The 17,234-nt window shown below is 38.8% G+C and overlaps 2 protein-coding genes across 3 annotated transcripts in view; one reads left to right on the forward strand and one right to left on the reverse strand.

Moving 5' to 3' along the window:
• The window catches only part of HMGCR (3-hydroxy-3-methylglutaryl-CoA reductase), an 87,784-nt gene extending 74,449 nt beyond the window's left edge, over positions 1-13,335 (forward strand). Inside the window, exon 17 of the mRNA XM_075741179.1 lies at positions 13,254-13,335. Coding sequence (XP_075597294.1) covers positions 13,254-13,322 — 69 coding nt within the window. The 3' untranslated portion in view covers positions 13,323-13,335. The remainder of the gene's footprint in view (positions 1-13,253) is intronic.
• CERT1 (ceramide transporter 1) overlaps positions 1-17,234 on the reverse strand; it is an 81,842-nt gene that overhangs the window by 40,263 nt on the left and 24,345 nt on the right. For both annotated transcript variants that reach the window (XM_075741188.1, XM_075741187.1), the window contains exon 3: positions 15,725-15,841. In XM_075741188.1, the coding sequence (XP_075597303.1) occupies positions 15,725-15,841 (117 nt within the window). The remainder of the gene's footprint in view (positions 1-15,724; positions 15,842-17,234) is intronic.

The raw sequence follows: 17,234 nt of genomic DNA on the forward strand, positions 1-17,234 counted from the left end.
AAAGCATGAACAAGACAAAGGATGCCAGTGCACTGTTGGATACCAACACAAAAACCTCCTTGCAATAAGCATTAGCTAGACAATAGTGTACTACTGATAAAACAAGCAGTTTAGTAGCCTATTCTAATTCAGTCTTGTAGTAAACTAAACTGTCTCAGTCCATGACAGCACCACGATGTTTTGTACAAGCTGTAGGAGTACTTTTTGCAAGAACTTGTGCCTTACCTGCACCTGTACTATAAAAAGTCCAGGCAACTGCAGAAACACATTCAATATGTATGTCCTCAGAATAAATTATTTTGTAGATCCATAGATTCTCTACATACACTTGCACAAACCTTAAGTCCTATGTGGTGTTTGATTAGATTTTGTAAAGTGTAGTCTAAATAGCTGTTGTTGCTTACCTTTGCACTTTCTTTTTACATTTCAAAATGGCAGGTTTACCTAACAGATTTCTCAAACCTACTAATACCACTAAACACATGAAATGTGTTAACCTTGTTCAGCATATATTAAGTAGAAGCTGCACCTTCAGACAGTGCAAGAATAAAGCAAAATTTGAAGGACACACAGTCTAACCAGACCTTTTATTTAAAGTGTTAAAATGAGCAAATTGAGGAAATAAAACTTCACTTTGTTAAAAAAGGATTCGTTCAAGACAGGAATGAGGAATCCTTTTGTTGTGAAGTGGAAAATATTGTGACATGAGCAAGGAAGAATTGAACTGCTATATAAGAAGTGTGGTTTTATCATATAAACAGAATGACGAGGTTGCAAGCTATCTCTAGTACCACCTCCTGCTCAGAGCATGTCCAATGAGAAGCTCAGGCTTCCATCCCATAAGGATGGATTCTTCAGAGAATTACAGTATCTATTTTCAAAGCCAAAGTGATTCTTACAAAACATAACTGGAACGCACAGGCAAAGAAAGATTGGGCTGGTTAAAATTAAACAATCTGCATTGTTTGAAATTCATCAAGTGTGTTGGGCTGGAACAGTCTGACAGCTTTAGTCCAGCTTCAAACAGTAACTGTAAATACTTATTAATAAAGCTGCAACTTACAGCTGCTGTTTGAACATGGGCCCAAGAGTGCCAAAAGGGTGCCAAGACAAAGAACTATTTTTTTCTTTCCTGAAAGGGAAGTTTCAACAGTTTGGAAAGGTTTGCTGCAGCATTGTGTAGTCAACTGAAACTGCTGATTCACTGTCTTTCCCCTAAAGCCTTCTTTCAGGAAATGTATAGTTTCCAGCAGTAAGTGCACTTAGCAAATTTAGTAACATTAAATGACAAGCAATATCATATGTATTAAAGAGTTCCTGCTGATAATAGTGCTAAAATAATGGAACGTGTAAGACATACCCAAGCTTAGCTATCCCCCTTGAAAGAGCCTATTTGATTCAATTTTAAAGAAAGAAACTTTTATTTTCAGTAAAGGACTAATAACTTGAGCAATCCATCTAATCTTCCCCTGAAAGCACAGCTTCTGTACAAGTTTCACTAGCAGCATCATAACATACATCAGGGCAAGTAGTTCTTACCAGCTGAGCAGCCTCAGCTATATTTGTTTGCTTAAACCAGGAATTCTAAGGTAATACAAAAATCCCCACAAGTTATTTCAGATTACCACAGGGGGAAGAACAATGGATACCTCTCTTTTTATTCCTCCTTCTCCAACATTTCCTAATGCCTGTGTTCATACCAATCAATATAGGACATTTAAATACTAGCAGTTAAATATTAAATCTTTCTTCCTCCCCTCCCATTTAAAATAGGTATGCTCAAGACATCAGAATTTTGATTCCTCTGCAGTAAGTCCATTCACCTAGATGTCACTAAAGTGATAGCAAAGGCATATTTTTAAGCATCATCTGTTTTCAGACAGAGAAAAGGATCTTTTTGTTGTCCTACAGTGGAAATTGTATTAGAAGAATTACCTAAAGAGCTTCCAATAACACCAAGTGGACATTGAATTAAAAAAGCAGAATATGCCCCAAGTCATCTTGTTGTGTTTTTAACACAATTCCCTCAACTTTAGAGTCACAATTGCTCATGCGGCTATCCCTTTTTTCAGGAGGGGCACGGGGGTGGTGGTGGAGGTGTGTGTGTCTGTCTGTCTCTCTCAAAAGAGCCACAAAGTTACCTCTGATGACTGTTACTGAATAACTATCGTTGCTCCTTGTGCACCCCACCCATGTGGCTGAGCAGCATCTAGTCCCTATGGCTAGGGTGTAACTCTGGTCTGTTAATACCAACTCCCAAGTTTCACTGTAATGAAAGCTCACTGAAGAAAAACCATCCCTTACAAAGTCTTTTTAGAAAGAAAAAAGACTGCATTTGGTAGATGGAGGCAGAGTATCCACGATTTTTCTGTTAAACTGTTCATGCACAATACTGTTTGAGCTGATGATTAATAATTCTGCATAAACTGCATGCAGTTGGCAAGTGTCAACTTTTAACCGTTTAATCACTCACTGCTTCCATATTGCAGCTCTGTACTTTCCATTCTTGATGCCAAGAGCTTACCGTGATTTGATGGGGCATTTACCACTGAAGTCAAGCTTGACACAGGTCTCTCTCAATGAACAATACTGTTTCCAGGGAGATCATGCAAAAACGTGCTGTCACTCTGCCACAGAGCGCTCAACTCCTACATCTACCGTGTGTCAATCTGCCGGTTCCAAACATTGACATTCCCAGTATTTCTATTAAGTGAAAGTATATGCTATCAAAATGATCTACCACAGTTGTGTTCACAAAGTGAATTAATAACACCTTTGAGTTTACTACTAGAATACCACCTGTTTATAGAAATGAGACTGGTTATTTACTGCACAGCCAGCTGCATGTTGAGTCTAGTAGCTTAGTTCTGGTCATCTCAAGACTCGGCATTAGACTTGGCACCAAGCTTACTTCAGCCATGTACATCACCCTTCATTAAACAGCCTTACAGAAATATTGACTGACATACTCTTAACAGCTTAGCAGCAGTGTCACAAGTCTTTCATGATATCTGATATCAAGTTTGCAGTTTTCAAAGGGTTTTCTTTCATGTGGTATTGCACTCACAAGGCAATGCTCTGCTAATGTGCATTTTGGCTGGTAATTTTCAGGCATTCTTTAGGTATTTCAGAACACCCTGTTTCACCAAGTCTGGCTATACAGCAATCAAAAAGTCACTTTAACCTTTACATGCATTCCAGTCTTCAGTCAATTCATATGATCAGCTAATTTAAGAGAAAGATAGGAGTAAACCATCTCAACTAATTTCACTACCTTTATGGGGTAGGGGTTTGAGAGAAGAGTTCAAAACCTTTACTAAGATTATGAAGACTACTTGCTAATGCTCGGACTAGATGGAGGAGAAAACTTTTTAATTAAGAACATATGGCAGACAGTGATCACAGCTTTCATGGATACAAAGATTTAAGATTATCTTAAGTGCACATATCTATACAGCTTCAGATTCAGATAAGCAGCTCCCAACACAGTAACAAGCAAGCTCAGCTATCAACCAAAATACCGCTAAACAATCTAGCCTTTCTTCACCCAGTCAGTCTCCATACTTCAGAAAGTACTAGAAGCAGCACAATCAGTTAAAAAACTGAACCCAACCCAAGCAGCACAAAGAATTACTTCTGGAAGGAAACCAAATCCCAAGACAGTAGACTTGGGAAGACTGAAATTTGACAGAAGAGCAGCAAAAACCTGGGTACACTGGAGAAAAATGAAGTTCAAGGTTTACTTGGTTATAGGAAATATTATACCACACAAGTACAGGACAGGTAACAATCTGCAGATTGTTCTAGAGATGAATCAGATTTAGTGGTTCTCAAGCTGAAAAAGTAAAAAAAAATCATGGTGCTGCAAAACAGGATAGTTGACAAGACCCACAAAATAATCCTATGTACTATACAACATCTGTAAGATTCTCAGTAGGAATAGAGAGTCTAATTTTGGTGCTGTACCTCAGAGAAAGATGAAGACTGAGTTCAGAAGAAAGCCATACAAGGTATCAGACAGTTGTAAAAGATGTCCACATGAACAACAATTGAGGAATGGGGAGCTGTACAGGCCAGCTAAAAAAGACATGAAGTCTTAAGCGTTGTAAAGACGAAGGGAAGAATCTCCTCTCCAGACTGACTGTAAGACTACACTAATAAATGAAAACTCAGATTAGATGAGGATGGCAAGAAAAAAATCCCTTTAACAGGCTAAAATGATTCCACAACCCCTCACTATTACAATACTTACCAGTCTAACTTACAATACGCATGACTTTAGTTCATATGAGGGGAAGAATTAGGATGAACTTTATGAGTTTTCCTTCAGGAGGACCCTTCAGTTTAAATCTCCTTTGATACCTATACTAGTCAGACATTACTGAAGAGCAAAAAGGAAAAGCCAATATTCACAGTTAAAGAACCCTTGAACTTGAAAAACTAGACCAGGTCCTTGGACTTGAGACAGCTACATCCTTCTCCTGTGCAATTCCCACTTAGTCTGAGATTGAGGCCAAAATCCAAAATAAGCAAGCTTATTACTGCAGAGTTCAGAAGACTATGCTTAAACTTAATTTTTTTGTTATCAGGTAATATTTTTGTGAACACTTCAAATTCAGCTTTGAAGGGAGATGTCAAATGTGAATACACAAGAACTTAAGTTAAATATTTTATGTCAACATACAACAATGACTGAACAGCAACAAGAGCAGATCTAAGTTCCTGCATAAGCTTGAGCAACGTGGCTCATGGTTTTCTAGTTTCAAACTAGTACACAATGTTTTTGCAACACCTTTATACATATGTCTTTACCACTCAACAGCGACTTGACTACACACTTAAGTCTGTTAAACAGATAACAATTTTTACAGCTTAACACAGATATCCGAATGCTGTTCTCCAGCCTACTCTCAGGCAAGCTGCACTGCTGCTGCAAGTCAGTGCCTCGCAACGCCACAGTGACAGTGGGGCACTAGCTTCTGGAGCAACATGTGATATCACAGAAACTAACAGGGCACTCCATACAATCCAAAGTGTCAGCATCAAACAAAAATTTAGACTTTGTTGATGTGCTGCAGAGCGTCAGACAACAGGACAAGGCAACCCAAATCAATATGGTAGGTAACAGTAGCTGACACCAAGACTACTTGAGAAACTTGTTCCAAAACTTAGGCCACTGATATCAATAGAGGAAAAAGGAGGCCTCAGCATCACTCTCCTAGAATCCTCACTATGAAACTGATAAATAAAACCAAAGTTAAACAATATTTACCTACTGCCATGCCTCCTGTGCCTTCCTTCATCTGCACTGTTACTTCCACTTAAGCTAGTCTTATTTGTGAATGGGTACGGAGGGGAAGTAGGGACACAGGAACTGGTGCTAGGATGAAGTGCCAAAAGAACAAATAGATTAGGGGGCCACGTTTTCTTCCTTTCAGACCTCAGCAACCACTGCTGAGGAAGCAAATCATTAAAAAAAAAAAAAAATCACACATTACTGAAACACTTAAACTCCAGGAGAGGAAGTACCTGGAGAAAGGGCAATAGGCACTATTCCTATTGATCGCTCCTGTATGACATATTCGAAACTACGCTATTGGAAAATTTTAATTTTAGAATAATCAACAAGGTTGTATTTATAATTAGCATTCACTCATCAACATTAGAACAGATACCATTTGTTAAAAATTACTTGACAGTGCCTATTTATCAGCAATATAGTAAAATGGTACCAAAAAATTAGATTTATAAAGGTCATAACTTCAATGTAGACTTCTGAAGACCATTCACACAGTGTTTTATCATGCACTTAAATATAGCCTACATAAACATTCAAACTACTTATTTCAGTGGCTCCACAAAGATCTGCCAGAAAACAGGAAAATTAAGTTTAATGTACAAAATTATTTACTGATAGCAGAAGTGTATACTACTCAATTTCTATTTTAAAAGTTTGTTACATCAGTATCCAGAATCAAAATGTTTGTATAGCATTCCTACTCTTCATATACTTTCCTATTCAGTCTGAATTATCTTACTAATATTAGCTTCAGTCCAGACATACAACAGATGTTGGGTGATTTATTTGCATGTCTTTATTGCCATTGTCAGTAAATTAGTTCAATCTTGGGGTGGGATTTGAGAGGTGTAGAAAAGGAGAAAGTTATCCTGTCTTCAGAGAACGTTATACCTCTCCTCGCAATTGCTGTCAGCCTATGGACAAGTTACCCTTCCATACTCTCGCTTTCCTGTTAATGCACTGAGCTCTACTTTTCACAAAATAAAACTCTGATATTGATTCCTCACTAGATTAACTGGACAATTTTTTCTTTTCTTCTGGCATCCACTGCTAATAAAATAGTAATATGAGGAAGTTAACTACAATAGCATTTTTCAATGTTTTCTTAGCACTAAAAATAATCTCATAGATCAATATTTACATACAGTATTCATACAAAAGCTTGACTTAAAAGTATTGTTAATATGAAATTTCTTAAGGCAGCTATTAGGTTGAAGTAATGGGTAGATGCACTTGGGTCTCAGTCTGAAGGTGAAGCATTCCAAATACAGAACACAGGGAACAGAGATACTCTGGGTGCTTATCATCAAGTTGGAAGTGAAATTTAAGGTTTCCTCTGAGTTTGAAAAAAGTTATTCCTGCATAACCTCTCATACTTGAGTTCATAAGAGAAATAACACAAAAACAGAATGCTAAGTTTAACTTTAAGAAAAATTTTAATAGTGTAGTTCAGTATTTTGGATTGGATTCATCAAGGGAAAATCATGCCTGACCAATCTGACAGCATTCTATGATGGCATGACTGGCTGGGTAGATGAGGAGAGCAGTGGATGTTATCTTCCTGGACTTCAGCAAGGCTTTTGACACTATCTCTCATAACATCCTCATAGGCAAGCTTAAGAAGTGTTGAGTTAGATGAATGGACAGTGAAGTGGGTTGAGAACTGGCTGAATGGCAGAGCTCAGAGGGTTGCAATAAGCAGCGCAGAGTCTCCTTGGAGGCCTGCAGCTAGCAGTGTGCCCCAGGGGTCAGTACTGGGTCCAGTCTTGTTCAACATATTCATCAATGACCTGGACAAAGGGACAGAGTGTACTCTCAGCAAGTCTGCTGATGATACTAAACTGGGAGGGGTGGCTGATAACACCAGAAGGCTGCACTGTCATTCAGTGAGACCTGGACAGGCTGGAGAGTTGGGCAGAGAGGAACCAAATGAAATTCAACAAGGGCAAGTGTAGGGTCCTGCACCTATGGAGGAATAACCCCAAGCACCAGTACAGGTTAGGGGATGACCTGCTGGGAAGCACCGTTGTGGAGAAGGACCTGGGAGTCCTGGTGGACAACAAGCTCTCCATGAGCCAGCAGTGTGCCCTCGTGGCCAAGGTCAATGGTACCTGGGGTGCATTAAGAAGAGTGTGGCCAGCAGGTCGAGGGAGGTTGTCCTTCCCCTCTACTCTGCCCTGGTGAGGCCACATCTGGAGTGCTGTGTCCAGTTCTGGGCTTCCCAGTTCAAGAAAGACAAAGAAGTACTGGAGAGAGTGCAGTGAAGGGCTACAAAGATGATTAGGGGACTGGAGCATCTCTTGTATGAGGAAAGGCTGAGAGAGCTGGGTCTGTATAGCCTGGAGAAGAGGGATCTGATCAAAGCTTACAAATATGTAATGGGTGGATGTCAAGAGGATGGGGCCAGACTATTTTCACTGGTGCCCAGTGACAGGACAAGGGGCAGTGGGCACAAACTGGAACACAGAAGTTCCATCTCAATTTGAGGAAAAACTTCTTCACTCTGAGGGTGACCGAGCACTGGAACAGGCTGCCCAGAGAGGCTGTGGAGTCTCCTTCTCTGGAGATATTCAAAACCCACCTGGATGTGATCCTGTGCAACCCACTGTAGGTGATCCTGCTCTAGCAGGGGGGTTAGACTAGATGGTCTCCAGAGGTCCCTTCCAACCCCTACCATTCTGTGATTCTACCTGATGTCCTTCATACTGTTCACCCAAAAGCTGATTTGCATTACCAACACATTTAAGCAATCTGACACTAATTCAACCTTTTAGAATTGGAACAACTAGAATGGTTTGAAGGGGCTCCTTTAAGAGTACTCTGATATTTTGCTATATTTAAATGCTTTTCAAGTGCACAACACTATGGTGCTGTTTTTAGCCATTGGGAGTCTTGATTTTGTATGCTGTGGCACTCATGCTAGACTAGCAAAAGCCCACATCTACCTTTTGTCCTTTCCTCAGACACCTGCCTGCCTTTTCTGCTTCAACATCACAATTACTGGTAGAAGTAATATTTTTTCAATGCCTAACAGAACATTCAGTAACTCCTTTAGAACAGTACATTGACAAGAGAAAACACAACATGCAGATGAGCTTAGGGGTAAAATTAATGACTTAATACTTTGTGCATAACGTAACTGTTCACTTTTTATTATGTGGAAAAAAACCCTACATATTATGTGGTTAACAGGCATTTTGTGATAACTTCAAACTGACAATGTTTTGTTTTTCACAACAGTATTCTAAAGTGCCCTTACTGACTGCAATCACAATTATGCTGTTTAAAGTTTGCCCTGCAGTTTGCTAAATTAATCTGTGAACTAGGAGCCACATTCAGAAATCGTAATCTCAAAACCAAATGTCCCAATTCTAGTTTATATGTTTGGAAATGTATCAGTGTTTATTAAAGGATGTGAATCAACTGGTTTAACACTTATGCCTGAATTTGACTTTACTAGCCTGCCAAATCTAGCTTTTTGTTCTTTTCCACCATCTTAACTAGATCTGTACTTAAACAATGCAAAAAAATGAATTGTCTGAGTTTGACAACTGATAATTTTAAGAGTTGTATATTAAGAATTTCACAAAATTAGAATTACTTACAAGCTAAACTATCTTTTATCCCCCGAGGCTGCCACATCTCCTCCCCCCAAGCTATTTGGGGGGAAAAACTGCTAGAAAAGAGACATTGCATAAGATTTACTCTTCCCAATGTTCCTGTATAACCCTATTCTAAGAAGCTGACTTCTCTCCCAGTGTCTAATCAACAGTAAAAATGAAGTAGTCACTCCTCCAAGGTAGCCATTTGATTCCTTTCACAGTCAGACTTCGAAATTCATGCCTCCTGCGCTACATAAACACACCTTGTATGTCATCACTTCAAAATAAAAAACGGAACCTACCTACTCCTCACATGCCAAACTTGTTGGGTATCTAGATATCCCTCTGGAGAATGACCTTTTCCAGTTTGACACACTGAAGACAGGTATTGTAAGAAGTTCAGCAAGATTTAAAACAGTATTTCAGTTTGATAAACACAAGATTTTGAAAATCCAAGACTTAAAGCAGTTTATTTTGATGAAGTCACAAAGTCAACAATGAACACATGCAGAATCTGTACAGAAAAAACTAAATCTAAGATGGAACAAAATGGGACAAACCTAAGCTGATGCAGAGTTTCTTATGAAACATTCATTTCTAAATAAATTCTCAGCAAGTTTTTAACTCAGGTGTTAGATTAACTTTACAAGAAATAATTATCTGGACCTCAGAAGTTCAAGTTCATTTGCTCAAAATAAGTTTGATTATCCAGGTGGTTCTCACAGCAAACAGCAATTTACTCCTCTCATCTATACCTTTGGGAAGTAATGCAAGTTTGTAAGTTAACATATCAAATCTACCAGAGTAGAGGGTAAAGAATGAAAGCTTTGGATAAGCTTAATCATGTAAAGAAACACCTTCCACTTCAGTGAAAAAGTAAATCTTGTTTATTTATACTACATAGCACACATTCATTTTATTTGTTAGAAGTTACATGCTTCAGGAGACCATGTTTTCTATAGGTAAACCCAGACATTTTCCTCACAGCACAGAACTAACAATATTTAAGACTGTTTCTCTAATCCTACATTAGAAATTCCATACTCCATTTTCAAACCACAGAAGAGACCTGAAGTCAGTCCTTCCATTTGTTACTTAAGAAGAACAACTTTTCAAAAGCATCAATACCTTGGTGCTCATGCATTATCCATATTTTTCACATCAGTGGAAACCTAGTCTGGAGTTCTTCAACAATATACATCACCATTAGATCCATCTAAGAAAAGGTCATCAGCCATCTAGACCTCGACCTCTGTCTCTTAGGGTAGGAGAACAGAGAAGCTTCCTAATGATAACACACCCTTACAACCAGATATTTTACAGATATTTATCTGCTCAGTACATTTAATGAAACATTTAAACAGAAGAAAGGACTCCTGGTTACACACACAAACCATTTCCTTATTTGTCTCACTGATGATCTTACTGTTGCTTTAGACTTCTCCTCCTCCAGTCCAGGGAGATTAATAAGCATTTTAGAAGCTGTACTTGAAACATTTAATCCAGTAAGCATTCAGGAACCTCAATACAAGAAATGGCTAGTGCAAGGATTAAAAGAAAGAGCAAATTCCAGCCATTTTTATGCTTGAACATTAGATGTTTTACATTTCTCAGCTACCAGCTACTCATTGGTGTTGCTAAGCAGAAGTTTTTCTAAGTCTCCTCGTACTCAAATTTAATATAAAATTTGTTTTAAATCAGTGTTTTCTCTGTTTGGAGCACAATGAAACACAGTCATAAAGTTTTAGTTCATCTTTCATACTCTAAAGATAAACAACCTTGTGACACGCTACACTAAGTCTCACAAACACACTTTTGTTAGAGAACAGCTTAAGCAGCCTACCAGAACTACCTACCCACTCAGTAAGCAACAAAGAGCTTCAAAAACAAACAAAAAAAGTACTTTATATAGCAGTAGACTCAAGTTAATCAAAACAACTGCTTAGTAAAGGAAATAATTTCCCCTCTCAATTTTATTCAAATTATTATGTGTCAGTTCAAGAACCTAGTTCCCAAAGAAAAACAATCTTTACCTGCTAACAACAGCTTGTCAAGGAACTTCTGCTTGAGTTTCGGTAACCTGACCAGAAAAGTTCCTTTAGAAAACTTCAGAGTGAGCAGACAAAAATCTGAACTTCCCAGTGAAATAGGATATTTTGCCTCTAAAAAGCCCATCATCTACTACTCTCAATCAAGTATGTAGATATAAAACTTCTACAAGAATTGAAAAAAAATTAAAGGATGGGTGAATAGTTACTTAAAAACTATGGATCACTGATGTATTGTCCATACAAAGTCAAATGAAAAATGGGATTAACTTCCAGACTCCAAGAAAATCTGATAACATTGATAGGATCTGAAAAAATAGAAGTAATGCATATTTCCTGTACATTTTTCCTACAAAGTGGTAATAAATTAGAGCATATAGTACTAACCACTCAATTTGGAAAATATAGAAACAAGACATTTGGAGACACATTCTTTAAGAAACACTGATAACCAGACTAAAAACTGGATTTAGACATTTCTGTTTTATATTTAATTACATCAAACACCTATTTATGTGCATACAGCATTTTTCCACGACTTCTGGTGATAAGATTCCTATGTATTTTAGTAGGAACAGTTAGTAGAAACAGATGCATCTCCACACCTACAACATTCATCACACAAATCTGCTACTGTATTATGAAGACACTGGAAAATATGCTAGTAACATGATTTTCTGAGATTTACTTTTAACTTGAGCCCAAGCTATTGTTACAAGACTGCATTACCTTTTGCTGTTTTCCTTGCCTTCTCTTATCTTGATTATGGTATTTAGTTGTATATTACAAAGAGAATGCTTTTAAATAATCTATTGCTTTAATACACTAAATGGTTTGTTGGTTTATTTAGAAGTGAGGTGACATAATACTTCCCTCTCCATTTAAGAATGTGTAGAATATGTATAAAAAAAATTGTTTTGACACACTTTGGTCAGATCCATCGTTATCTCAACCCGTTGAGCCCCATGTGGGGCACCCAGAAGGACTGTTGTGGTTTAGCCCCAGATGGCAGCTAAGCATCACACTCACTCACTTCTCCCCAGTGGGATGGGGGAGGGAATCAGGAAGAAAAGGTAAGACTCATGGGTTGAGATAAGGGCAGTTTACTGGAACAGCAAAGGAAAAGGAAAATAACGACACAATTTGCTCACCACCAAGAACTCAATGCCTAGCCCATCCTCAAGCAATAACTCCTCCCTGACAACTACCACCCTTTATGTACTGAGCATGACATCATATGGCATGGAATACCCCTTCGGCTAATTTGGGTCAGCTGTCCTGACTGTGTTCCCTCCCAGCTTCTTTCGAAAATTAACACTACACCAGCCAAAACCCAGGACAGAATGAAAACAACTGCTATTTGTCTTAAATACTGTAAACAATACAGAGTAAAAAGGAATATGCAACAAATTGAAAAATGTCAAATATCCATGAAATTGCAAACTACAAATACTGAAAAAGCCATGAGATTCCAAACAGTAAAGTCCAGTGTTATTACATTAGGACAGCAAAATGCAAACAACTGTTTCTTGTCAGTTCAGCATATACAGAAATAATTTTATTTCCACTTCCTACTTTTAGACATACTTTTCTTCAGTTTATGTAATATTGCAGAACACATGACACACTCTTTTAACAATGAGCAGAAAGATAACAACAAAATAATGAAAAAAAAAGCACTCATTACTCCTATCCTGATATTAAATAAATACTGCAAAAATTGGGTAGTGGAAAGTGGAATTATTCAAGAAACCTCTCATTCCACTCCTTTAAATGTGAAGACAGATATCTAGTACAATTTATTAAGTTTTTTTTTTTTACAGAACCATGAAATTCTTGCAAAGCATAAAAGTTTAAATTGTCCAGACCAAAATCAATATTAAAATGGTTTTTTAACTGCATAATTAATCAGGCTTCTTCACAAAGGAAGGCCAGTTTTGGAACACTACAACTCATGCTCCTCAACACTAATTATGATCTGAAAAGGAGGCTGAATAAGATGACTGAAGTTTACCAATAACACCAGACAGAAAAAGAAAAGCAAACAGATACCTCATGACAGGGGCTGGGCAGTAAAGGAGAAGAAAATTCAGTATTGATAAATACAAGATTATTTTTGTTTGTGACACAAAAACAATTCCAAATTTACACATACCATGACAGACTCTAAACTGTTACCACTTAATACTTCCATATTTGTGTTGGTTTTGCATGGCAAGGTTTTGGTAGCGGCGGGGGGGGGGGGGCGCGCTACAGGGGTGGCTTCTGTGAGAAGCTGCTAGAAGCTTCCCCTGTGTCTGACAGAGCCAATGCCAGCCGGCTCCAAGATGGACCTGCCGCTGGCCAAGGCCAAGCCAATCAGCGCCTCTGTGATAACATATTTAAGAAAGACAAAAACAGTTAGCGTTTTTGCAGCCAGAGAGAGGAGGGAGAAGATGTAAGAAACTCTGCAGACACCAAGGTCAGTGCAGAAGGAGGGGGAGGAGGTGCTCCAGTCACCAGAGCAGAGATCCCCCTGCAGCCCGTGGTGAAGACCATGGCTGTCCCCCTGCAGCCCATGGAGGGAGGATGAGGAGGTGTAGAGATTCCACCTGCAGCCCGTGGAGGACCCCACGCCGGAGCAGGTGGAGACACCTGAAGGAGGCTGTGGCCCTGTGGGAAGCCCACGCTGGAGCAAGCTCCTGGCAGGACCTGTGGATCTGTGGAGAGAGGAGCCCACGCCAGAGCAGGTTTGCTGACAGGACTTGTGACCCCGTGGGGGACCCACGCTGGAGCAGTTTGCTCCTGAAGGTCTGCACCCCGTGGAGGAGACTCACATTGGAGAAGTTCGTGAAGGACTTTCTCCCGTGAGAGGGATCCCACGCTGGAGCAGGGGAACGATGAGAGGAGTCCTCCCCCTGAGGATGAAGAAGCAGCAGAAACACCGCGTGATGAACTGACCGTAACCCCCACTCCCCGTCCCCCTGTGCCGCTGAGGGGGGAGGAGGTTGAAGCCGGGAGTGAAGTTGAGCCCGGGAAGATGGGAGGGGTGGGGGGAGGTGTTTTAAGATTTGGTTTTATTTCTCATTCCTCTACTCTGTTTTGCTTGGTAATAAATAAGATGAATTCCCTCTCTAAGTTCGGTCTGTTTTGCTCGTGATGATAATTAGAGAATGATCTCTCCCTGTCCTTATCTCGACCCGTAAGTTTTTTTTTTCGTTGTACTTTTCTCCCCTGTCTAATGAAAGAGGGGAGTGATAGAGCGGCTCTGGTGGGCACCTGGCCCTCAGCCAGGGTCAACCCATCACAATATTATAAATAGGTAGTTCCATAAAATTATCAGCTCAGAACTCAGCAACAATTAAGGACAGCCTTAAAAGAGGGAAAAGAACAGCATGAAAAAGATTTCCCTTAGAGGTTGTGTAGGGCAGAGTTTAAGACAGTATTTGGGTCTTTTCCTCATTCATTCCTGCATGGTAGCTTGCAATGACCCAGTCCGCATTTCTGCTTATCTAGACTTCAGGTTAAGTTCGACATTTCGGCAGCTGAATCATTCACCAAACCTAGCCTGAATTTTAGCCCAGGGTTATCAATTTAATGTCCCCACAACCCCATACCTGAAGACCCCCAATGCCTGTAAAAGAGTTTTTGAAATGCCAGCTTTATGGATGTGTAATCCAGCAACTTATTCAGTGTATCCTCTTGAGACATTTCTCTCAAGTGTTGCAAGAGTAACAAGTTGCAGTGTTTTTGTCTCAAGAATACTGTACAGTTAACTTTGTATTTTTTCACTAGACTACAGAAAAGAACCATGGTTTTGCAACTTAATTTCACATGTTTTAATGTTACCTCTGTTTCAAAGTGAAGGTATAATGTCAAGTTATAAATGGACTAATACTTTAACTGAGATGATTTTTTTTTTAAGAGAACCATTATCAAAAGACAGCACTTTAAATTTAAAATCATGTACTGCTTATTGTAAGGATTGCCCAACAAAAGGTGAAACTTCCTAATCATGTTACTTATATAAGCAATATGTCAAGAAGCTCAAGGTAAAAATATGTACCTGCTTAGATATCTTTTTTAATTTGTATTCCTCTAACACCCGTGCAATACAGACGTAGAAGTTGCATTGTGCTAGGTATTGTAGTTAAACTCAACACCTTGGGGCAGTGCCTATCTTGTACCTGAAAACATAACTGATGCTTTGCGCGCTATGTACTTTAAAAAGAGCTGACCTTCAAGCCCTTTAGGTAAAATGAAAATAACCAAGTTCATCAGAAAACATAAGGAATAGATTAGGAAAGCTGAACCAAAATGCTGATGAAGAGTAGGGCGTCAAACGATAAGTAGACAAAAGTCAGTAATCAGACAAGTAAAAGCAGCCAAATGAAAGAGAGGAGCCTAAAACCAGAATGATAACCTAAGAAAATTGACTAACAAGCTTAACATCTAGGACAGATAAGAAACAATTCAATAATCAATGAGAGAGGATGGACAAAACCATTAAGAAGTCACTCAAACATAATGCAAGCTTTTTCTTTCTCAAGCCAGGAAGCTCAAGAAAGGTTCACAGTTGTCAGCTCTCAGTTCTCTAAGCTCTTATCTATGAAGAACAAGTAAATCAATTCCTTTGAAAGATATTTAACAGCTTCAATCTTGCAGCTTTTACCTGTCATAAATACCTTGACTACTTCAATGACTGTACAGGGAAGCTTACAACTCTCCACAAGTACCATCAGATCTTAAGAGGGAGTGAGAAAGGAAATCAGGAAAAAAATAAAAATCAAACATACCTTGTGTTGTTCTATTGCATCTACCCACTGTTGTCTGTGGTCTGGATCCTGAGCTCGGAGATACCAAACACTATCGTTTACACTAATATCAAATCTGCATTCGTCAAAGTCATGGGGCTGTGACAGAAGAGAGTATAAGAAAAGCTAAAATTAGAAACATGATCAACAATACCTCATAGAATATTTTGAACACTCTAAAACACTGTAATTAGAAAACCTGGTCTATATTGTCTTGAATTTACCCTAGATTCTAAATTCTGTTTAATGTAGCTGTCTCAAATAATGAGCATACACTCTCATAATGAAAAATGCCAGTCTTCCGAAATAGAAAAGCCTGTTTAATACATTCTTATTAGATTAAATTTTCACAAAAATGTTCCACACAAACATTGACCAAAACTTCACACTTTGAAACAAATCCTTTAGTAAAAAACCTACTGGACACAGTCAGGAAGACACACATACGTGTATTTATTTCAAAGCAGGAAAAAAAAAGTTAAGGTTATTGCTATTAGTAATGCTTTTAGATGAAAGGAATACATACATCATAGCAAAAAGCACTGGGATAAAACCATAAAAGCACACTAGAGCAAAACGACAAGGAAGAGCAGGAACTAAAGGAAGCTGTGGCACTCTCTGCCTCAACTGTTTTCACATTGTAGACAGGATTTTCAGTTAATTTGGAGCAACATGCAATCCTTTCCAATATTACCATTCGAATGCATCTAACTTTTGGTTCGAATGCATCTAACTTTTGGTTCGAACGCCTCAAATGCTATAAAGCTTTTACTAGCATTACAATGAAGCTGGTAAGGAAAGTACAGGGAAACAAAACAATGATCTAACCTGCCCTGTGCCCCGACACTGTCACCTCAAAGCTACTCCTTAGTAAACATCCAACTGAGCACATCTCCCCCACCCACTCCTTGAAAACTATTCTTAAATAAACATAATACAGGTATAGCTGAATATCTTTTTGCATTTGAATGCAAAGAAAAGTTACACATGCAAATAACCATTGGAAGCTAACAGACTTTAAGGTTAAGGCAAATTATGCAATCTGAATCACAGAATCATAGAACACCAGGTTGGAAGGGAGTGCAAGGATCATCTGGTCCAACCTTTCTTGACAAAAGCATTGTCTAGACAAAATGACCTAGCACCTTGTCCAGCTGAATCATAAAACTGTCCAATGTTGAGGAATCCACCACTTCCCTGGGGACATTATTCCAATGGCTGGTTGTTCTCATTGTGAAAAATTTTCATGTCCAACAGGAATCTCCCCAGGAGTAAGTTTACCCATTACCCCTTGTCTTTTCCACATGACTCCTTGTAAAAAGGGAGTTTCCATCTTCTCTGTAGCCACCTCTTAAATACTGGAACATGGTGATAAGGACCACAAATACTGATTCCAGATGGTAAAGACAAATCTACACGTTGGTACTATGCTTTATAAGAACCATGCTGCAAATATGTTCATCTTGCAGACAACTAAAGCACTGTGGATTAC

Source organism: Balearica regulorum, chromosome Z (assembly GCF_011004875.1).
Source record: "Balearica regulorum gibbericeps isolate bBalReg1 chromosome Z, bBalReg1.pri, whole genome shotgun sequence".
NCBI classification, from domain to species: domain Eukaryota; kingdom Metazoa; phylum Chordata; class Aves; order Gruiformes; family Gruidae; genus Balearica; species Balearica regulorum.